Source organism: Brugia malayi, assembly GCF_000002995.4.
Source record: "Brugia malayi strain FR3 genome assembly, contig: Bm_v4_ChrX_scaffold_001, whole genome shotgun sequence".
Lineage (NCBI taxonomy): Eukaryota > Metazoa > Nematoda > Chromadorea > Rhabditida > Onchocercidae > Brugia > Brugia malayi.
Genome location: NW_025062479.1, coordinates 10,397,721 through 10,422,113, shown reverse-complemented (window position 1 = coordinate 10,422,113; position 24,393 = coordinate 10,397,721). Strand labels below are relative to the sequence as shown.

At 28.2% G+C, this 24,393-nt stretch overlaps 2 protein-coding genes across 2 annotated transcripts; both read right to left on the bottom strand.

Annotated features, from left to right (window-relative positions):
• Nucleotides 1-1,636: 1,636 nt before the first annotated feature.
• Nucleotides 1,637-3,945, bottom strand: Bm7006 (the record flags this gene model as incomplete). Its single annotated transcript, XM_001902338.1, has 3 exons — nucleotides 1,637-1,698; nucleotides 1,922-2,048; nucleotides 3,892-3,945. 3 exons carry the CDS (start codon nucleotides 3,943-3,945, stop codon nucleotides 1,637-1,639), a joined length of 243 nt encoding a protein of 80 aa, XP_001902373.1.
• Nucleotides 3,946-7,072: 3,127 nt separating this feature from the next.
• Bma-mca-3 lies at nucleotides 7,073-22,988 on the bottom strand (the record flags this gene model as incomplete). The annotated part of the gene is made up of 24 exons (XM_043074364.1): nucleotides 7,073-7,633; nucleotides 11,433-11,603; nucleotides 12,017-12,181; nucleotides 12,577-12,731; nucleotides 12,962-13,160; nucleotides 13,273-13,401; nucleotides 13,994-14,147; nucleotides 14,223-14,523; nucleotides 14,686-14,785; nucleotides 14,907-15,075; nucleotides 15,613-15,731; nucleotides 15,976-16,116; nucleotides 16,301-16,401; nucleotides 16,719-16,851; nucleotides 16,985-17,190; nucleotides 17,319-17,459; nucleotides 18,925-18,984; nucleotides 20,633-20,665; nucleotides 21,253-21,384; nucleotides 21,625-21,750; nucleotides 22,063-22,176; nucleotides 22,309-22,431; nucleotides 22,536-22,620; nucleotides 22,779-22,988. 24 exons carry the CDS (start codon nucleotides 22,986-22,988, stop codon nucleotides 7,073-7,075), a joined length of 3,828 nt encoding a protein of 1,275 aa, XP_042930298.1.
• Between the last annotated feature and the right edge of the window lie 1,405 nt (nucleotides 22,989-24,393).

Sequence of the window (24,393 nt, the reverse complement as noted above, 5' to 3'; positions counted from 1 at the left end):
GTTTGACAGGTAAACAAAAAGAAAGAAGGAAAATACCACCTTGAATGCTTAACAAATGAAAACAAAAACAGAGACCTCAATTCCACTAATTAAATAGATATGTCAATATATACTAAGATCAGAAAAATTCAAATTTTGACAATTATTCAAATCACTCAAAATTAATTCTTTGTTCAAGATTTGTAAACATGATTCAAAACACATACAAGTATTTTAAATCAAAAAAAATTTTTAATTCAACTGCAACAAACATTAGAATTCATGAATAAATTGATTGATCACTTTTAATATGACTATTAACAGATGAGTAAAAACTGAAACATTAATTTTGCGCACATGTTGGTAATGATCACTTCAAAAGTTAAGCATTCAAAAAACAAGAATTCAAATTTTATATATCCACAATATTACGTTGGACAAAAACGGTCCTTTAAAAATATAAAAATATGTTTGAACAAAAAAAAGAAAAAAAGAAAGAAAAAAGATTAATTGTTCATTAAAGCAAATAATAGTGTAGCAGCGATGGTAAATTTAAGATATTGTCGTACCAAAAAAATGAAAATTTTTTGGAAATAAAAAAAATGTAATTTCTTCAAATGGACATTTGAATTGATGAAATCTTATCACATCGTATACAATGAATGGGTGATAAAATGACACAGAAATGATAAAAATTTACGAACGCTTAAACAAATAAGAAAACTATTACAAATTTAGAAAGCTCATTATTATTATTATTATCACTATTATTACTATCTTATAAGCATTATTACAATGATAATTTTGAAATTAGATTAGAAATATTATTCAGTAAATATTAAACTCTTCATGAATATCATGGTAATTATATTTAGGTAAAATGCAATCACTGAGAAATAATTCAAGAAAAATTCGCATTTTTTTAAAGTTAGAATGGAGAAATTTCATCGAAATTTTAAATTGAATGCAAAATTCTCTATTAACAAATAATCTGTGATAGTTTTGATAAGGTTAACAGTTATCATATATTTAAAGAGGTGAATTATCAAGGCACACTGATAAAAAGCTCAGGTGTGCTCTTTTAAAATTATAAGATTAAATTTGTAGCTTCTTCCTCTTCGCTTTTTTTTGTGTTAAAATTTATGGGAAAATAGAGCACAACTATTTCAGAGATCATCATCTATCATCAGTTTTAGTTTAAAACCAAAAAGAAAAAAAAAGAAAGGTACGGATTAGAGTTAGGAGGAGATAATTGCACAATGCAGCAAAATTATAAATTAACAACCGGGATTTAAGGCAAATAAAAATTTGCGAACAATATATGCATATATAGATATACACACACATACACGCATGCACGCGTACACATACACGTTGCACAGACACATACAAACACACACAAACACGTAAAGTTTAAGTGTAAACTAAAAAAAAAATTTTTTTTTTTTTTTAAAAAAATACAGTATTGTAATGAGGAAATGGAGGAGCAGATAATTGGACATGAAGTCTATCTTCATTCATATATAATTATTTAACATTATAGTCAAAAAAAGAGAAGAAGCATATTACTGAGTTTGAAACTGAAAGAATTAAAACAATCTCAGTTTCAATATTTCGTTTCATCATTATCACTATCAACATGACATTTTGTTGCATACTATACCGATGATATCGCTTCCATTTGCTTTGACTGTCGTGAACCAGATCGTGAAACAATATCTAAAATATGCCTAAAATAAAGAAACAAAATTTTCAAAGTAAATCGGAAAAGAAAAATAAAATGAAAAAAAAAATCGAATTACGAAAATGTTAAAAGATATAGCAATATGAAAATCATGTATATGTTCATCAATCAATATCAATTGATAAATGAATTATAATGAAGATAATATAATAAATAATTATACATTACACATTAATAAATAACAAAATTTACACAAACTTTTTCCTTCTTGTTCCACTTGTAATTTTAATTGTCGGCTTATTTCACGCAAACGTGCAGCGCTTGGACCGCTAAGCGATGGTTCACGACGATCCAAACCTGCTTGAAAAGCTTTAACCACACGGATCTGAAAAATTTTTAAAAAGATGAAATTTTTCATTACAAGAGCTATGAAATAAAACCAACAAACAAAAAAACATTATTAGCAATAGCAGCTATAGTAGTAGTAGTAATAGTAGTAGTAGTATAGCAGTAGAGTAGTAGTAGTAGTAGTAGTAATAACAACAAAAATGGAAGGATAAAAAATAAGGAAAAATATAACAACAGTAACAACAACAATAACAACTATATGACATTTTTAAACACTGCAACAAAAATAAAAAAGAAAAAAATGCTACCAAAATTGCCATCAAAAAAAAAAAAAAAAAAACACAATCAATAAATTTGGCTGATTTAAAAAAAAGAAAAGGGTTAGAAGAATAAAGCATATGGTCAGAAAAATTGAAAAAGTATAGATTTATACAAACTGAGAAGAATAACGACTAAAAATAAAAAAACAAAACAGAAGTGGGAAAAAAAGGATAGTGAAAAGGAAAAATAGTCCAAAAATTACTAATGAAATATATTTTGATATTTGAAAGTGAAGTATAATAAAAAATTGAAGAAATAGAAATAAACAATGATAATGCAATGAAAGAGACAAATTAGCGCTTATATTTTGAAAAATACAATATATTATGGCACCAATTATAAAATAATAATTCCACTTAAAATTTTTAACAAAAAATAAATAAATAAATGTTTAATTAAAATAAAATTCACACTGTGTAAATGCTTGAATTTGAGTAAAATTATAAGATTAAAATTTTAAGTCATCTTTTTTTTTTCATTCAAATATTTTTCTTCGATTAACAAATAGTTTTGTCAAATATTACTTATTGGATTCCTATTCGCATTATCCAGAAAGAAATTATAGGCAATAAACGCGCTAATAATAACTAATTATAAACTAAATTTATTCATTCATTCATTCATCAATATCAAATTAAGAGTGTAAATTTTTAAATAAAAATACTTGAAATGAATAAGTATGCATGTGTATTATGCTCAGATACATATATGCATTTTATGCATGCGAAAAACTTAGCTAACTAAATTAACCTATCAATGATAATCTGCTCTATCGTTTTTTTGTTAAAAAAAAAAACAAAACAAAACAAAAAAAAAAAAAAAAAAAATGTTAAGGAAACCAATAATCAGAAAAGGAGGAGAAGAAAAAAATTCAAGAAGCGATCACAAAAAAAAAAATTAAGGAAGCTAATTAATGTTAATTCAAGTGCCAACAAAATCAATAATGATGAAAGAAACAACACAAATTTGGTGCGCGTTAGTTTAAATGTATCAGTTATAATTTTGATTATATATAAGATTCATAATTAATAGTAGTGATATAATAACAGTAATAATAATAATGATAATGATAATAATAATAATAATAATAGTCGTGATAATAATAATAATAATAATACTAAATAATGGCACCACACAATGCAAGCAGCAACCAGCGACAGCACGGCGCAATATATACACCACAAACCGTGCATTTTGACAATAAACAGAAAAATTGAACTGTTCAATTCCTTTTTTTAAAAAATTTAAAATCGGAATTTTGATTTTTTTCAAAAACTCAAAGGCAGAATTTTAAATTTTTGTTGGAAGCGGTAGCATTAATTATTCGTTTTATGGTAGAGTGGAGAAGGGGCATATACTGATATAAAATTTTTTTTCCTTTTCAAATTCGAAAACTTTAATTATAAAAGATGCACTTGTGTGTGTTATATGTGTGTATGTATGCATGTATATATGTGTATGTGTGCGTATGTGGGAGAGAGAGAGGAGAGAGGAAGAGAAAAAGGATAGTCCACCCCAGTTGGATTCATGAAAACGAAACACTGTGCTTTTGCGCTTACAGCCTGGTCGGTTGGCGCTGAACTGAGTGGTACCGGTATTAAACGATCGGCCATTTCCCCGCCAATAACCTGCAATCACTGAGTGATACCTAATGTTTAGTGGAATATCAATCAAAATTCACTGAAAATTGTTGCATACACAAAAAAAAAAAAAGAAAAAATCACATTTTTCAGGAATAAAAATTTATTATTTGATCACCCTAAAAGGCTTTTCCTTTCCATTAATACCTTCTCCAGTTGTTATTTATAGATTGACGAAACCAAGCAATCTTTGACATTTTGCATTCCAGAAAGCTAATAATGTTTAATGTATCAATCAATGAACTCTTCTATATTAAGCATACCTTTTTTATTTGTCAAATTAAAATGACTACATAAAATTCACAACTAAAATTGCATTATTGATTAGGATATTATAATGCACAAAAATTTGTCGTTCTTTCCCCTGAAAGCTTTCGAACAAATTATTTGTTGAAATGAAAATAGATTGCTGGAATTTACGAACTAAAAATATTCAAGTCTTCGTTTTTTTTTTTTGAAAAATTTGAAAAAAAAATGATACTGTACGCAATAATAGTAAGAAAAAAAAAAGAAATGAAATGAAGAGTGAAATAATTTAGTATAATTTGTAATATTGACTTAGTATTGATGAGAACTTAAATATTTCATCTTAAATAATAAATGATGTATGTGATTTATTATTTTAACTCATCAAACAGTAAGCGAATCAAATTTTTAATTATCATCTTGCAGACTGATTTTTGAATATACCCGATTATTCAACCGAAAATCTTCGTGCTTCTAAATTAGGTTCCATAATATCTAATATTTGAGAAAGATGTATGTATTGCAACATTAAGATAACATAATTCAATATTTAATTGCTATTTTATATCATATATTTTCATCATTGTAATATCTTGAATCTAAATCATGTTTTGCTTATATTTGTCACAAGATAAGTGCTGAGAGAATAAGGTAGAAGATATATTAGAGATGGCCGGTATATGTATTGCTACTCTCTACATCCTTTTTTCCCCTACAATCAATTTAATAATTTGAAAAGAACTTAAACAGCAGAAGAATTCCAGATTACTCGTTCTTGAAGCTCACATAGATGATTTCGTACAACGATACAAAATTTTGATCGATATTGAATAATGTAATGATTCTAATAATTCAAATCTAAGTAACAAAATTTACTATTAAAGCCATGTAAAAGGTTTGCAAAAACTGGCCAGAAGAAAAACATTTTTATATGATTTGATCTTGAAATGACTCAACAATTCCGCTAAAAATTTTAAAAAACAAATAGCTGTTACATAATTCAAACTATGCAAATTATATATATATATATATATATATATACCTAAATCGTTATATTCAACCTGAAAACAATTATTTATCCTGGAAAGCATCCTAAAATGAAAATGTCTATCTGTTAAAAAAATTTCCTAAGAGAGGAGCTACTTGAATTTTAAAGACTTGTTTCTATTTAAAATGGAATTTACATCAATTTTCAGAAAAAAGAAAATGTGACAACCATATCGCAAAATAATTTTACAAAAATAATCTAATTAGAGAATGATTTAAATAATAATGATACAACCAACTACAAAAAAGAAAGCAAGCAAAAAAAAACTGATTTTGAAACCTAAGATGAAACTTAATACCAATGGCAAACATATTTCATGTATAATCCTTTAAAAATTTCAAACAAAATTTGATACAAAAAATTAATACAAATTATATACGAATACTAACCATCCTTAAATAACTTACCTTGACTTCCTGAAATACTGATCAACTAAGCGGGAGAAATTTTTTTGGCACCAATTCTTACTCGAGAAAAAAAGAACGAAAAGATGAAAAGAAAGTTCATGATATGGTATAATTTAACAGGAAAAAAAAAAAAATTACTACCTAGTCGCATAACAATACGTGAAGAAAAATGTAAAAAATGAAGATTTTAAGCAAGAAAAAATGTTTACAAAAAGAGAAAGAAAAAAATCCTAACAGACTAATACGGGAAATACAAGGAGATCTGAGCAAATAAAAATATATTATAAAAAGAAACATTCCACCACTTCCAACGGATAAAAAGATCTCAGAAATGGAGTGAAAAATGAGAAAAAAACCAGAATTAAAAATTAAAGTAAACTATTATTTTGCCATTTAATATAATATTACAGCACCATGAAAATATGTAAAAACCTCCTCGATTCCCGTTCTCTACTACAAGATTTCACACACAAACAAACAAATAAATAAATAAATAATGTTTATAAAAGAAGTCAAAAATATATTCAAAAAAATACTCCCTTTCCATTAAAAGGTTGGATGAGCTACCATAAAGAAGACCAAATAAATAAATATATGGACAAGTAGAAGAGAACTTTTTCCTTTTATAATATAAATTAAATGAATCAATGATCTCAGTGGCACTAAAAAGATAAATATATATAAAAAAAAAAAAAAACAGGACTTAAATCAGAACACCACATGGAGTCAATTTATTGCTACTAAAGAACAAAATTCAAAACTTAAAAGCTGAAAAAACGTAATTTCATGCAGTAAAAAAAAAAAGCGCAGCATAAAGAAAAAAACTGTGCACTTCGTACGCCAATGATTAGCTCAAAAACGCTTTTTTTTTTTTAATGTTAAAAATAAATATTTAGAAAAAAGAGCTGTTGGTTAAATTGTTAGTTAGTAAAAGCCATTTCTAATGAAAAAAACCCTCAATTCTTCCAAAATATCCTCTTTCTCAAAAAAAAAAAAAAAAAAAAAGAGAAGAAAATGATTAGTTTAATACCTCCTTTTATGCATCAGCAATTTTTATTGTATAATCAAAATCATTTCGATATCGTATTATTTTCTTTGTAAATTAGCTTGCCAATTAATTGTCCCAATTCCTCAAGAGACCGAAGCACTTTCCACATACTACATATTTTCATATTGTATATCCAAATATATTTACAAATAAATATGCATATTTAATGATTAGAGACATACACATTAAACAAAAAGTGAATAAAGCAACAACTGGTGACAACATTAAAAACATAATAATAATAAATAAATAATTTTAGCGAAGGTCTAGCATAAAATAAAATTTTTCCAACATTGGGCAATTTGAAGTCATGAAGATAAAGGAAAAAGTTCGAAGAAAAAAAATTAATCTTTAAACATGAGCAATTGAAACTGGAATATCCAGTGAGTTACTTTTACCAATCCTCGAACCACTAGATGGTCGCCATCGTTGTACCAATGGTACTTTCTCGAACTGACTGCTAACTAAAGATGCTATAGGTTGTGTTGCAATCATCTGTTGTTGTTGCTCACTAAGTATCATAGCATTTGTAGCTAATTCATGACCATTCTCTGTTGCTGTTGGCATTGTTGATGCTGTTGTTAACGGAATGTTATATTCAGTAGGATTACCAAGCTTAATTGGTGTTGGTCGTTTTGATGATGGTGTAGAGGACTGTTGTGAATGATAGGATGGATATGATGATTGTGGAGCATTAGTACGTTGCATTAATTTTACCAATGCAACACGTGTTTGACTTGGTAATGGTCCACCACATGAAGCAGCACGTGGAGCATTAATTCTGGATAATGATAAATAGGACCATCCAGCACCAACTACACCACGCATCGAGTTACAGGATTGCGTACTGGCAATAGAACGCTTCTCCTCGAACTCGTCCAACGATAATCGAAATGCTTTCACAACGCGAAGCTGCAGAAAAGAAAAGCATTTTGCAAAAAAAAGAAAAAAAAAAAAAAAAAAAAAAGAAAGAACAAAATAAACGAAACAGAAAAATAAAAGATTCTAATACTAATTAGGAAGCGAAACTTATTCAACAAATGACCCTATCAATTAAAATATGCTTTAAAAAAAAAAGAAAAAAAAACCACTAGCAGTAAGTCAATATATCAATGACAACATCATTCAATTATTTCTATTTTTATATCTAATCTGCTACTAAACACCCATTTCAGAAATTAATCCAAATTTCGGAATACCACCATAAATGCATAAACTTCAGAACTGTCAAATTTTCTACTCATGAAGAAGCTGAACAAACAATCAGTACACGAATTTTGGTCATAATTTCAAAGCAAAAACATTTTAAATAGAAGAAAAAGTTGGAATGGAAATTAAAATTGATAAAAAGTTTATGATCTAATTTAAATATCAATAAAGAAAAAAAAGACAAACATATATATATATATATATATATGCTAAATGTTTTTGCTTTGAAATATATATATATATATATATATATATATATATATATATATATATATATATATATATATATATATATATGATATGATATGATAAATAGCTAAATTTAACTAAATGAATCAGCAATCACTTCTTTTATTATGACTAAAATGATAATAAGCAATGATGATAAGATATTATTAGGAGACTGAACCTTCCCAACAATTTACATACAAGAAAAAGAGTTGTCATTGATCAATGGCTTACTGATTTGAAGCATTTCATTTCTGATAGATAAGTATAATAAAACAAAAAAACTATTTGTACTCTTGTGTTATCAATAATTATTTAACAATAAATACCCCACTAATATTCTCTAGTATCAATTCAATTGATAGCTGGTTAGATAGCAATGCGTATTATCAATAATATCTGAAACAGCATTTCATACAATCATATTCAAGGATAAAATAATCATGCAATAAATTAGTATATGTTATAAAAAGTGCACAGCAAACATTTCACACTAAATGTCATCCAATTCATCTTATCAAAAAATTTTTTAAAACAAATAATATTCCTAATTATAACTTTTTAAATTTTTTATCCAAAATAACAAGCCATTCAAGATTGAAAGTTGAAAAATTAAAGCATAATAATTGGCATCTTGAATTAGAAAATTATTAGGAAAAAAGAAAAAAAAAAAAGAAAAGCAGAATGCTTTAAAATAAACATGCAGAAAGAGTAGCAGTATTGAAGGAGTATTGACAGCGTAGTAAAAAATAAAAAAAACACACAAAAATTAAGAAAGACAAAATATATATCCAACCAAGAATTTTTTAAATTTTTATGTTTTAATTTTAATTTTATTTTTTTTAAAGCATGCTCTTAGAAAACAGACATACCAATTGCCCTCTTATGAAGAAACGATTTATAAACGTTTTCTGGACAAAACCATAAAATCTCTTATCAATAACATCTAACATTCAATACAAAAAAATAAAATAAAATGAAAAAAAAAAAAAACTTTTTAAATTACAATCATAAGACAATTGTTTTATTAAAATAGACTGATAAAAATAATGATAAACACATACAGACACGTAGTACACACACAAACAATTTGTCGATGTGGAATGCAGCAAACTGAAAGATATAATTGATAAAAAAATATCGAACTTTGAAATGTTCAGATTTCCTAGAGATTCATTCTGACGCATTCATATAGTTAGTTAATCATTTTTTGTTGTTGTTGTACCTGTAGAATATAATGTGAGAAAAAGAAAAAAGCTAGAGTGAAATAGAATGCAATGAAGTAAACAAAGTAAAAAAAAAAGTGATTCAGGTAAATAACGCATATGCTTCAGTCAGATAAAAGAATGATTGTGATAATAATAAAATCTTTTTGTTTAAAGTTTTTGGGGAATAGAAATCAAATATTAGGTAAACAAGGAATTAATAACAATAAATGATAAGTAATGAAATCAATTTAGGATCCTATTCAATGAAGTAGGAAAAGCATTTAAAGTATTCATTAACTGAATTAATGTTGTCGACATGTATTAATGAGATAAAAAGAAAAACATAAATTTTGTGACGTAAAGCATTCAAAAATCGATGACCAAAAAAAAAAGTGTACGTATTTTTCTTTCGTTTAACAGGAATTTATTCAAATTAAAAAATGTAACTAAATCTTGTTCTATTTTTTCACAACTAATTCGGTGTTCTAACGTTTAAACATTTATATCTAAGTGAAAACGATTTTTCCAAGCATTTAACAATATTTTACAATTAATATTGAAATTAAAAAAAAACAAAAACCATTGAATATAGATTTTATCACTGAATGAAAAACTATATTTTAAACAATTAAGGAAAAAAAGTCCCTTTTTGCAATTGAATTATTTTAATGGTAACGAAAATCAATAGTAATTTCAAGATATTACTGAATGAAAATGTGTAATAAAAAAGATAAAACTTGCAAAAGAAACTGTTAAATTTGTTAGCAGTTTTTGCTAAATTTATCTATAAACAGATAATATAAAAACAAAAATAATACCATCGTAATAAGGTGAAAATAGAGCAAAGGATTTCTAATTAATATCTGCTTTAATTATTCTAAAGTATGATAATTATTTGAGATCTATTTTCGACTAGTCTTCATCAATGATTTACCCATTAGGGAAGGTATGCACGCTATCTTCCCATGAAGTTAGTCAGTACCCTTTTTTGAATACTATTTGGTCAGTTAAGAGCAGCATTTCAACTATCATAAATGAGAATGACAATAGTATAGCATTTCGTCCGATGATGTAATCAAATGCACTTATTGTGCTAACAGTTAACAGAGCTTATAAGACTAGAAAAAATCAAAACATTTTTTGTTTTATTAACTCATTCATTTGTATATAATGTATATTATTAACTTACTTCATATTACCTTCGTATTATCCAGTGAAGAATTATATTTTAAACAGTGATTAGGATTGGAATAATAATATATTATTGTTGCAATGACAAAAAATGATTATATTCTACCTTTAACTGTAAATACACTATCAATCTTATCTCCTAACCAAGCATCAAATTATCCACAAGAAAAGAAGAAAACAAAACTTCATTTGATCTGCTGCATTATCACATCGACTATTTGAAAAATTACTTTTTTTAGTGTGCTATTCTCAAGTAATAAAAACAACAGACAATACCCCTATCAAAAAAAAAAAAAAAAAAGTTGAAAAAAAGAAAACATTTTTAACAAGCAGAAAAAAGACCGAACAATACACTTGTATAAACTTTATATAAAAAAAAAAAATGTCTACACTTGTATAAAAAAACAACAACAACATGTATATTAGCTTAAATGTTTGGTGATGTTGTATCATCACAGTGTGATCAGTCCACAAAATTCAGCAAAAAAAAAAAAAAAAAAAAAAAAACTGATAAGGACAACACTAATCGACTCATTTCGATACAATACTCCCGAATACAACTGCTTTTCGTTCCAATTCAACAGTAATCCGGAAGAAAATCCGGAAAAAATCTTTCTAACCAAAGCAGTTATGAGGTATTAAAAAATAAGTACAAAAATAAATAGATATGAAAAGTTCTCGCAGTCTCTGAGGATGAGAAAAAAAGTTATCATGAACAATTATGTAATTATTTGTAGTTTTTTCTTGATTTATAGCAACTCCCCTTGTTGCTAATCTCAAAAAAAAAAAAAAAACGTACACACAAATATATGAAAAAACCTACACAAGTAAAACCCACCAAATATTAGCTGAATTTCCAGGCCAAATAAAATTACCTGCGTTTGAAGTCGTGTCAATCCTCTGATCCACAGAATTTGCCCAGAGCGTTTCTCGTGTGTTGCTGGGTCTTCATATTCGCCGCTTAGGATATTTTCAGTTGATGTCACATCACCACCACCTATTGCCATATTCTTTGGCAAGCCAGACGTAGGTATTGTTGTCACCACCTAAATCTTATGAAATTTCAAACTTTGACAGAATAAATGATATAGAAAAAATATCAACATTTTAACATTACAGAGTTAAATAGAACAGAATTAAATAATCATTTCAATTTTCTCACAAGTTACATCTACTTTGTTACTTTTTCCTACCTCTTCACTTACGTTTGTTTTTCTTCTTTGTCTATTTCGATTAATGCTTACATTAAATATTCACGAAATGCCTCTCTCCTAATATCTCCTTCCGTTAAAATATAATAAATATACTTCAGATTGTTGATAACCGGTAATATCTGGTACGAACAACTACTATTTTTAAGAGTAATGTCATTTTTCCGTTTAATTCTAAAAAGTGTTATAGAGAAATGCAACATCAAGAATCACTAGAATATAAATCAATATTGAAAAAGGGAAATTACTTGGCCCCATAACAGTACACCAACGCCAAATGCTAAACACCATAACCACTGTTCTAAATTTAATGCAGCTGTTGAAAACCAACGTCCACCAAATTGCACAATAAATATTTGTGCAATCATTGTAGCAATCCAAATAACATAATAGATAGGATTCGAAAATAAACCCTGCAATAAACAAAATCCTTAAGAAAAATAAAAAAAAATAAAAATCGCAACAAAATAACCAATTAGTAATCTCACGCATGATTTACAGACAGGAATTTACCATAGGTAAAGCATAGCTAATTTTGTTCGTTCTGTTTATTCATGACCCATTTCATAGCTTATGTCAATCCATTAAACGTCAGAATGGCACTATGCGGTGTAATAAAATTTAATTATGCAAGCTAACTAGAGTAGTAACAGTTTGATAAATGATGTTTCTAACATATAAAAATTTCTTCCTACTCTGAGATCATAAAGCAGACGGAAATTTTATTAGAGGACGATTTGCTTAAGGAAGGATTTGAGATAAAGTTGTTCATTTTTAATTTAATAAAAAAAATTGGCAAAATATGAACTGTAAAAATATTCCTTTCGCCATGAATTTTCCGTGCATTGATTTCGTTGAAAAGTGTCATCATAACAAAGGTATTGAAAACAATAGTAAAATGTTCGGACGGAGGTGAGTGTAACGCTGCCCACCTGCCACTCTCAATTTCGAAAAAACGTTCTCCTGAAAGGTAATATTAAGAGAAGCATGAATTTACAAGACAAAGAAATTCATCTGTCATTCAAAGTTTTTCCTTTCCACTCCTCCTCTATCATCAATTCGGATAAAGAACACTAATAAATTTTCCAAAAAGGACAGAAAAAGTTAACTTAACTAAATGAACAAGAAAATGAAATTTTTTTCTTCCTTATTTTAATAAAAATTTGGCGATAATGATTTAAGATTATTATTACCTGCAAAAATGAGGGCAAACAAGATGAGCAGCTGATAGAATGCATGGCCTAAGATGTTTTTGCTCATTGTACGAGATATGAGGGGACTAGTGCGTCCGTACGGCTTTCGTTTTAACAGATCTTCCGTTGGCATTTCGGTAGCTAAAGCTAATGATGCCAGAGTATCCATGATAAGATTTACCCAAAGCATTTGTACTGCCTAAAAAAGACCGTGAATACTTGCATGTAAACATCTTAGCATTAAATTGTTATATGTATGAGGAAAAATATATGAAGATAAACTACCATATGCGAAAAATTAAAACATGAACTTTTAATGGAGTATCCTGAATAGCACATGCACCGACAAATGCAACAACAACGGCAACCACGTTCACTGTAAGCTGGAACTGCAAAAATTTCGCTATTGAATCGTAAACATTCCGTCCCCACATAACTGCCTGAAATTTTTTTATCATACACCAAAACTCTTTCGTTTTAAAAATATTGGATCATAATCAAAAGTCTGTATCTATTAAATGTGACTTTAATTAAACTTTTCTAACCACTTTTTTTTTTTTTTTTTTTTTTTGACAGTGGGTGACATTTGCTAAAGCCCCCTTAATTCTTCACCGTATCAAAATGCTACACTCATATTTATGGTGACGTAATTCAGTGTTATGTACAATTGGATATAATTATTCTGAAGAAAACTTATGCTAATAACCTCTAACATTTAGTTCAATACCTTAATTGGTAAATCTTTCAAAGAATTCAATCATTACTACAACACAAAAAGGATTTCTGAAGTATGCACTGGTAAATAGATTACATCATAATAATATTACTCTTATTGTAAGAGTCAAAGAAAAACCTTGGAACAAAATCAAAAAATTTTAGTCTAATCATTTCTTTAATATTTTGAAAAGCTAATCATTTCTTTAATATTTTGAAAAGGTTTGAAAATCAAATGTTTATTTTTAAACAAAATACACAAAAAATGAAAGAAAAAATGCACTAAAAGCTAAAATATACCATTGTTAGTACACATACCTTGACAATAGAAGTGAAGTTATCATCTGTCAAAATGATATCCGATGCTTCCTTTGCGACATCTGTACCAGCGATGCCCATGGCAAAACCAACATCGGCTTTTTTCAATGCTGGCCCATCATTGGTACCATCTCCTGTTACAGCTACCACTTCCCTATAAATTATTTTTATGAATTTCAAATCATGGTCAGTCAATGTGATTTTTATATGTAAATCTAACACAAATTACCTATTATCTGTGATGCGACTATCAATAATACCCTTAACGAGTGTATATTTGTCGGATGGTTGTGCTCGAGCAAGGACACGTAATTTAGGCCATATTGTGTCTAATTTCTCTTGTGATACTTCTCCTTTTTCATTTCGGATTCTTGCATTGAAATCTTTGCCTTCCAAAGCGATGAAATCTTCACCAGGGCGTAAAATTCCACAGCTTGTAGCGATTGATCGAGCAGTATTGATGTTATCGCCTGTCACCATACGTACAGTTATGCCAGCACGTTGACATTTCGCAATTGCTTCCGGTACTTCTACAATATAAATAACAAATGCAAGTATCACTGATAAAATTTGTAATGAAGAATTCGTAAGATAGATTTCAGATTTTTTAGCCAACTAACTTCTCACAAAAGTGCACTTCCTCATAAAAGTACACATAATACAGAGAATCCATGTTTAAATAGGACGCAAACCTGGTCTGACTGGATCTTGAATTCCTACAATAGCTATGGCAGTTAAGTCATTGACGACAGCATCTTCATTGTCCCAGTCAATTTCTTTTGTAGCTCGAATCTAAAATTACTACTAAATGAACCACATAAATTAAAATTAAAGATATATCAAAATTCGAAATAAACCTTTTGATCTTCCTCAGATAAATTTGATATCACGTATGCAAAATAACAATGTGTACCTGATTTTCTTGTACATTATCACTTCTTGTAACATAATCTTTATATGCGAGACATATGGTACGTAAGCCATCTGAAGCCATAGGTTCAATAACATTACTGACAAGACGATCACAATCTTTCTGTGAAAATTTTTTCGGAAGACCATCTTTAGCCAGAAACCATTTACATCTAGAAAAATCAGTTTCATTAAAAAATAATCCTTTATCAAGATGTAACTGTTTCTGCTAATGATAATTAGTTATTTCCATACGGCATCATCTGGAAATATCACATGTAAGAAAAGACATTAAAAGCTACTTCTACACGGCTTTTTTCAAAATTTCAGCTAATTTCTGTTTTCTCATTAGCCTTCAAAAACTGCACCGAAATATTCATCATTCGACTGGAAGTTACCTGATTTGTAATACAGTCAATCATCATAATGAAAACATTCGATATCGGAGATTATATCAAAGATACTATAAGAGGTTAGCATCAATTCTACCTTCTTGGCTAAGCAAAAAAACAATCACTAGTCAAAACATCAGTTAACAATTAATCTATAAGTTCAAAAATAAAGAGATTTCACCAATAAATTCTCAAAAATAAAGAGATTTCACCAATAAATTCTCAAACATAAAGAGATTTCACCAATAAATTCTTTGACCTTCACTTTAATTAATATGAATGAATGCTTTCTGTCCCAATTAATAAATTACAACAAACTTCTTCAAAATAATTTCAGATGCTCCTTTACTGAATACCCTGTAACCGGCGAAAAGGTTGCCATCTTTCAATTCGATAACAGTAGACATTGATTTACGAACAGAATTGAATGTATAAACCTGTAAAGAGCATGAATTTGAAACCAATATGGAGTATATCTTCAATAAAGACACTAGTAAATTTACCAGAAAGCAAATAACAAAATTTGCTGAAGTTCTTATCACTTTCAAAAGAAAGCTTATAACTTTCAAAAAGAAGACTTTGTTAAATTGCCCACACATGGAGGAAAATTTCATAAATGTGAAATATTTCTATTTAGATAATTAAACGTAACAAACTGTGTCAACGCTATTCATAACATACTTTGAAAATCTTCTCTTCGGGATATTTATCTCGGATTGCTTGATAACTTTGTCCTAATGCAAGGACAAATCCCAGAAGCCCGCATTCAGTTTTATTACCTAACTGTGTGAGTTGTTCACCAGGATTTTTAGCAGGCATAACCTGGAAAAAAAAGTATTACAGCAAATTTAAAAATAAAACATAATGTAACTGATTATTTGCTAGCTTAATTATTAAACATAGGAAAACAGGACAAGAAAAATTTCTGCTGGATGTTCTTAACTGATGACTAAAAAGAAAAAAACGGGTAAGAAATAATAATAAGCTTGTATTAAACAAGAAATACCTGCGATGCATAACTACTGTTGATCGATATTAAATTTATTAATAAATCACTTGTTTCCTTATTCAGTGACTCGAACTTTGGTGTTTCCTTATAATGAATTTCTGAAATAATGATTTCTTATTCATAAATTTGAGGAGCTACCAACAATTTAAACTTAATTTTTCAATTTGTATCTCAAATTTTGTTTACTGAAAACAGGTGGGATACGGTCCAGTAAATTTAAAAATCAACAAGGGACTATCATGTTGTATTAATTTGCAATAACTATATCATTAAATAGAAACATCCTAACACTAATGAAAAAAAAAGAAGCACCAAAGTAATTGCAGCAGTATATGAACAGTTATGATAATCTCAGTGATCCTAGCTTATGATTCCAAATATTCTAATTTGATTGAACCATTTAAGCAAAATTTACCGTTGATGTAACTTTGTACAACAGTCATTCGATTAGTTGTTAAAGTTCCCGTCTTGTCTGAACATATGCTTGTTGCATTACCCATTGTTTCACAAGCATCCAAATGTCGAACAAGATTATTATCCAACATCATCTGAAATGAAAATTAATGCTAAACTGCTTGGTTTATATTCAGTATTTTACAGGCGATTTTGAATAATTTAATGGTTGCGGTGAGCTGCATTTTAATTCAAGCAACAACTATCAAATATTGCAATAAATATTACCTTTTTGACAGAATATGCAAGAGAAAGAGTGACAGCAAGAGGAAGGCCTTCCGGAACGGCAACAACAAGGACAGTTACACCAATAATCAAGAAATTAATAAAGTGCTGAAAGTCTCCCACACTAAATGCTTTCTCTTCAATCATGTAACGACTAATACAAAATCGTGTAACAAGAATGAGAACAGTACAGCCAGCCACAAATGATCCTGAAAATTAAGTAAAAATTTGTTACACAAAAAATCATATAAGCATTTTCAAATGTTTCATTTAACTTTTTCTTTCCTTTTTTTTGTTTGTTTTGTATAAATTATGAATAAAACTGACAAAAGCACACCTGCATAACCGATCTGAATGGCAAGACGAGTAAGTTTAGCTTGTAAAACAGAACGTTCTTTTTTGCTTTCAACTTCATCTTTTGTAGCTTCATTACTCAAATCACCATTACTTCCTTCTGCTAAACCGGTCGCCTTCACATCTGAAAATGATATTTTATATTTTGAAAAAAAAAAAGAAAAATCAATTATAGCATTTAGCCTTACTAACATTAACTAAACCTAAGTAAAAAGATATCAGACAAAAATGCACAATTTTTAGTCAGAAAAGAGGATAAAAAGACATAGCACTAATAATTCCTTGTCCTACTTTGACTTTAGCATGCGAACACTGAAAACTGTAAATCAAGTGGATGTCAAATGATGGTAAAATATGTCTTCTTCTTTGCTTTTTTTAGTTCATTGTTTTAATTCCTCCTGGTTTCCTAATTATTTCCTTTCTTGAATAAGCCACAAAAGCTATCCTCACTAACTTAGAAGTTCAGGATAAAGATTTGAGCAATGAAGTATAAAAATCTCTGTCAAAAATAATTTTAGACTGGATACGCCAATCAGTTATACTTCTCATTATAATTTATAACAGCAGGTGATTTAGCTCTTATTTCCAAAATAAAAAAACTTTCCGTCCAATTTTATCTGAGCTAAAATGCATTCCAGTAAACGAATCACTCTGCGTACAATTCCACGAAAAATTCGTGAAATAATGTTACGCTGCCGCTTGTGTATTATCAAAAATTATATCAAATTTAAGAAATAAATACATCAGTAATAATGTGCAGAGACACACAAAAAAAAGTGATTTCATGCAAAACAACCATCGACATTCGTTAACGTATCTTTTTCGCAAAATTCAATCCTAATTTATAAATTTGAAAAAATATATATATATATATATATATATGTATACAACAAAAAAGCTGAATAATGGAGGCGTACACTAAAACATTTGCGTTCATGCGTTTTTGCTCGCGTTATTTCGATTGCTGATCGATGATCAAAAAAGGAAAAAAAAAGCATTAAAATTAATCCTATGGAATAACTTGGAAAGAGTTCAATTTTCTTCTCCATGTGATTTTTTTTTCCTTTCTTAAAGTTAAGGATTTCAAATAATTAAAACATAAATTACTGACGAAGAGATTAGAGAAGAGAAACTAATGTATTTTCATAATACATTGATCAAATTGTATTACTACTTGAGTTATATCATAACATCTAATCTTAATACAAAAATGATGATTAAAATGATTGCATGTGATAAAAAGATATGTATGAGAAATGATTCAACATATATTGGTAGTATAAGCTTGTTCAACTACAGAATTAACTATGTTAGTTGAACTTAAATGCTGATTTTTTTTTAAAAAAAATGAAACTCACAAAAAAATAAAGTAAAGCATACATCAATTTAGAAAAGTCCCTTAAATTTACTTATACTATTATCAATTTCAATAATCGCACTATCCAACCTAATATTAATTCCAGCGATTGCGACAAATAGCATTATGATGTAATCATTTTTGACTCCTACAGTTTGGCATGATTTTAAAAAAAAAAAACAAAAAACAAAACAAAAAAAAACAAAAAAAAAAAAAGCATTTCTAAACTCACGATCAGTTAGAAGAGCTTGAGCAGTTCCATCTTCAACTCCTGCACTTGCTATAGCATCGCCTGAAATTTCAAACACTACTACGCAAAAAGATTAACATCAAATAGTAATGGAGGAAAAAGCTTGCGTAAGCAAACAATACTAAAATGGCATTTTTCCATTCGCCTTTTCTTGTCATCGCAATAGTTCTGGATATTTAACTGAAATAGAATTTTCCTACCACTTTTCTACTCATGCCAAAAAAAAGTGAAATTAAAAAAAAAAGACAATGTAAGCAAACATTTACCTGCATGTGCAAAAATAAAAAATAAAAAAAAAAAAAAAAAAAAGAGATTGAAACTATTCAAGAAAATCTAAAATATTCAAATTAGGGATAAAAAAGGAAATTAATGAAATTAGAATAGTAAGCATGCGTACCAGCGTATATGTACGTTTATCTGTGAATTCGTGCTTGCATATTTTGTGTTCGATGAGAAATTTTAAAACGTAAGTGAAAAAAAAGAAAGGAAAAACTAAAAGTCCAACAATTTCCTGGAATGGCAATAGGAAGCGTTTAAAAAATCGAGAAAAAAGAAGCCTCTTAAGCCTTCTGTTAATATGACTTTCCTCAAAATTATATCTAGCTTAATCTTTTAGAAATTTATGAAAAACTTTAAAGTCTAAAAAAGAAAAGAAAGTAAGGAGAAGAGTAACAAAAACTGATACAAAACTATGTAAATTTCATACAGACATTTCATTCCAAACTTGCTAAAATATTGCTTCCGGCACGTGATATTAAATGAATCATCATTAACATTTTATGTATCCGATCGCTCAATGCGATAGCACAATGATAGAGCACTGCATGCCAGATAAGGCTATATATATTATATAAGTTTTTTTTTTTTTTTAAAAAAAGTTCCATATGATTTAGTAAACAATTCTATTTAATTTTGCTTATTGTTGATATTTCTGTCAAAAACTCTATTTTATTTTTCATTTTTTTATTTTTTTTCATGTTTCCTTTTTTTTTTAATGTGATAAATAGGCGAGTGATTAATGAGGTGATATTGTTAGCGATATTATACAGAAATATTTATGGTTAGTCTTAAAAAAATGTGAGTGGTGCATAAAACTTCCTATACAGCTATTACTCTTTTTCTTCTTTATATTTGTCAAAAAAGTTATTTATTGAACAAATGAAATGTATCATCCAAAATAGATGAAGTTGAATGAGTTCCACAATGCGCTTGTTACTAACTAAATTGGGAACATTTTCCATACCAATGTAAGTGATATTTATTTTTACAAGGCAATCGGAAAAATTGCCTTATATGCCAAGCCAAAATAGGACTACGTCATCTGCTGTTTTATTCACTAATCAAATCTTCGGGAACAAAACATAATGCTTAATTTCCTAAATAAAAAATGCTCAACTACAGTGCATTTCATCCTATTTGCTGTGCTTATTCTCAAACAATTTTGAAATTATGGAAGAATGAATACAGACATAATTTATAAAGGAATGTATGTTGCACATACATATGCATAAGCAAATCTGAAACTTTAGAAGAAAATACATACTATAAATCTGAAGTACTATTTTTTTTTTTTTCTGCTACATCCTTTCAGCAAGTTTTGTACAATGCCAATAAGGAAAAACAACAGCATGCTTAATGGTTTAGTACTAATGCTTCATTTTGAAAAGAATTATCGATACTGAAGTCTTACCAGACGCTTTGCTCTTTCGACGCGCCCGACGCTCTGAAGAATAATATTAGATAAAATCGTAATCGAAATATTACTATTCTAATTTTGTGTGTAGTGTGTAAAATTAGTATGAGTTAGAACAAAAATGAGAGTTTTTTTTTTTATTTTGAAAAAAAAAATACTCTCATTTTTGCTACATATCCAATTAATTATTGATTATAACTGTTATGACTAATTAGTAGGAATGTATAGTTCTAATAATAATAATAACAATAACAATAATAGTGATGTTCACTTGAAATGTAAGGAAACAAGCTTCAACTGATAATGGCAAAGAGAGCAAGGGAAAATGAAGAATGAGCAATACTAATGAGATAGTTATCTATCGCGAAAGCATAAGAAAAAAGGTAATTAACGGTATCAATTGTCTTACCACAATATTCGATACCGATTGGCACCAGTGATGAAATAAGCTAATAGCTAAGCTAAGATTAAAATAAAATATAGCGCTAACATGCATACTGATTTCCTTCTAATTGCCGTTTCTAGCACTAAAACGATTAATTCTTGCTATATATATATATATATATATATTTTTTTTTTTTTTTCGCTATTTTATTAACAAAATTACTTGCCTTCACGTTTCGCAGCTTTACGTTCTTCTTCTACGACATCTTTAGCTGCACCAAGAAGAGTCATAATAATTCCTGTCTGCGAGTTGACACCCACTGCCGTAACAACCATTTTTCCACTACCTTCCATCACATGTGTACCTGTTTAAACATATGAAGAATGAAATAATGCATACCTTTTGCTAAGTGCTATCTGTTTGTTTATTAAAATTTTACTTTCTGCTGATTCATTAACATTTACCTAATATTGAATAGTTCGACAAGAAAGATAAATAAAAATATTCACGATAGATCTTTGTTAAAGGTGCCAGAAATATTGACAACAATAAGATACAAAGCAAACAATCATAACAGATAAAAAGTGATCAGTAAAAGTTATACCAGATAGAAGCATTGGGTCCAATTCAGGACTTTTACGAATCTGGTCGGATTCACCCGTTAATGAGGACTCGTCAATCTTTAGATCGTTACTTTGTACAAGGATACCATCAGCAGGAAGTAAATCGCCTCAAATAACAAAATAATTATTGTTTCGTACTAAGAAAGAGGAAAAAAATCATCTGCTTGATCGCGTTTATCTAACCATATCTGAAGATATACTGCAAATCTGAAAGTACCTTGGAATTAAATAAATAAAAAGCTAAACAAAAAGATAGCTGAATAATACATACACTTTTTTCATTTAAAAAATCTGTGTTGAATCACATGCCAACATTCGTTCATTTTAGTGAACAAATTTATTTAAAACAACATGAGAATGTCAACTTTATTCTTGAAATCTTCACTACATGAAATCCACATATTTAAGTGGAATATTACCATATTTAATTTGAGCGATATCTCCGACAACTAATTCATTAACGACAATTTGTATTTGATTCCCACCACGAATGACAGCAAATTTATGTTCAGTTTCTATTTTCGCTTGGAGGCCTGAAATTATAAATTCTAAATTGAAAGCCTAGATCAAAATCGTTGCAGTAAACAAAATAAAAATGCTTAATTTTATATTCATGTATAATACGGATATGATAAGAAAGAATAAAAATTTCATATACAATATACCTCTAAATTGACGCTCTTTAGTATAATCATTGAGAGCTGTTACAAGGACCACAACTACAACTGAAATTAAAATTGCAACTCCTTCAATCCAACCAGCTTCATGCTCCGAATCATCAGAGCCTGCTGAAAATATTATATTATTATAAATATCATATATATTATCATTTAAATATTATTATTTTAATATAATTAGGGTACAAAAATAAAAAACTTTCATGAAAACTTACCTCCTAAACCATCATCGGGTGGCCGATAAAATGATAACGCAAGGGATACTATGGCGCTTACAAGAAGAATAATCAACGTTACATCCTAAAATGCAAACATTAATAGAAAAAGTTTAAAAAATTAAGAATGCTTACTATTTCAAGAAAAAAAAATTAATAAAACATCCATATTTTTACATTAATAGAAAAAATTGATTTTGACAAATTTCCAGAAACAATATAAAAATTTAAAAAAAAAATCACCTGAAGCGCTTCCCAAACAAGCTGCAGAAACGATTTCGGTGGATGTGGCGGTATTTCGTTCGCACCAAATACTGCTCGCCTCCTATCAAGTTCATCCTTATCCTGAGGCAGCCCATTATTTGGATCAGTTTTCAACCTCCTACATAAACCTTCAACACCATCATATTCAGCATCTAATTTTTCTCGAGCTTCTGCCCCACGATATTCCATCAAAGTCCGCAGCTCGTCCACGGAGCAGCCGTATTCCCCGCGGCTGCCCATGGTTACACCTCCCTGTAGCAAACTAACATCAGGATTAAAATTTCTCGAAATAGCAAATCCAAAATCTTCCAATATCTCTCCATTCATTCATTTGATGTAAAGCTTATTTTGTGTTCTTCTTTTCTCATCCTTTCTTCTCTCTTTAAACATACTTAATGCTAAATAACGAGCAAAAAAAAATATATATATATATATATATAATTTTTTTTTAAATATATATATATATATAATTTTTTTTTAAATGCTAAATAACGAGCAAAAAAAAAATATATATATAATCTTTTTTAATTCCGAAATTTTTTTCTGCTTCCAAAATCCAAAACTGAAACTATGAGAGATTACGGTGACTTATATGGAGAAGCTTTTTTTTTTCATGTTTAATCTGATTTCATGAATAAAATACCAAAGGAATAAGATAACCTATACAGAAAATCAACTATTTACGAAAAAGAAAATATTAAATTTGCTGATATATTTAATATCATACATATTCCATTTCCTTAGATGACCCCTCTAAATTAAATACATTAATGAATATGAAAAATAATTCATACTGTCAAATGTTTTATCCCTTTGATGATAGGAAAAAATTTTTCAAACTAAGGAATAAAATAAAATAATCATATATATATATATATATATATATATATATATATATATATATATATATATATATAGCAAATAAAATCATCATTCCTACATAATTTAAGAATGTTTTACCTTCTACTAAGATGGAAGACACCTCGCACACCTGTACCAACTTCCCTGTGCCAATTTCGATTGAATTTCGATTATGCCGTCCAGCTCTGCAAATATTACACTTGTTCAGGAATCGTATAACACGAATAAATGAGGCAAACGATGACGATACTAACCACATGAAAATTTTACTCAGGTAGTATTTCAAGCAAATTACATTAATATATGTGAATCGATGCTATTTGAATAAAACTAGCAGCATATTATTAAAAATTAACTTTTGACTAAAAATAAAAGAAATATCATGTTACACGAAACATAAGTCGGAAATTTTTTTTTTCTTTTACTGGAAATTTTAAAACATAACGCCTCGATTGTTCTCGTCTTTCAACATTTTCCCGTGAAAGAATCCTCAATGTGCCTACATAAATACTAATATGACAATAAATGTTACCTTGGAAGATTCATTCTTTTAAATTTTAATCATATTGCAAAAGTATTGCCTATGTTTATAGCTATTCCGAAAATTACGGATATTCATATGATAAAATTAAGATCAAATTACAAAAGCTTAATATTTAAGGTCCGCTATTAATTATTGAAATATAAAGAAAATAAAATAAGTAACGAATACAATGAATTCCTTCAAAAAATA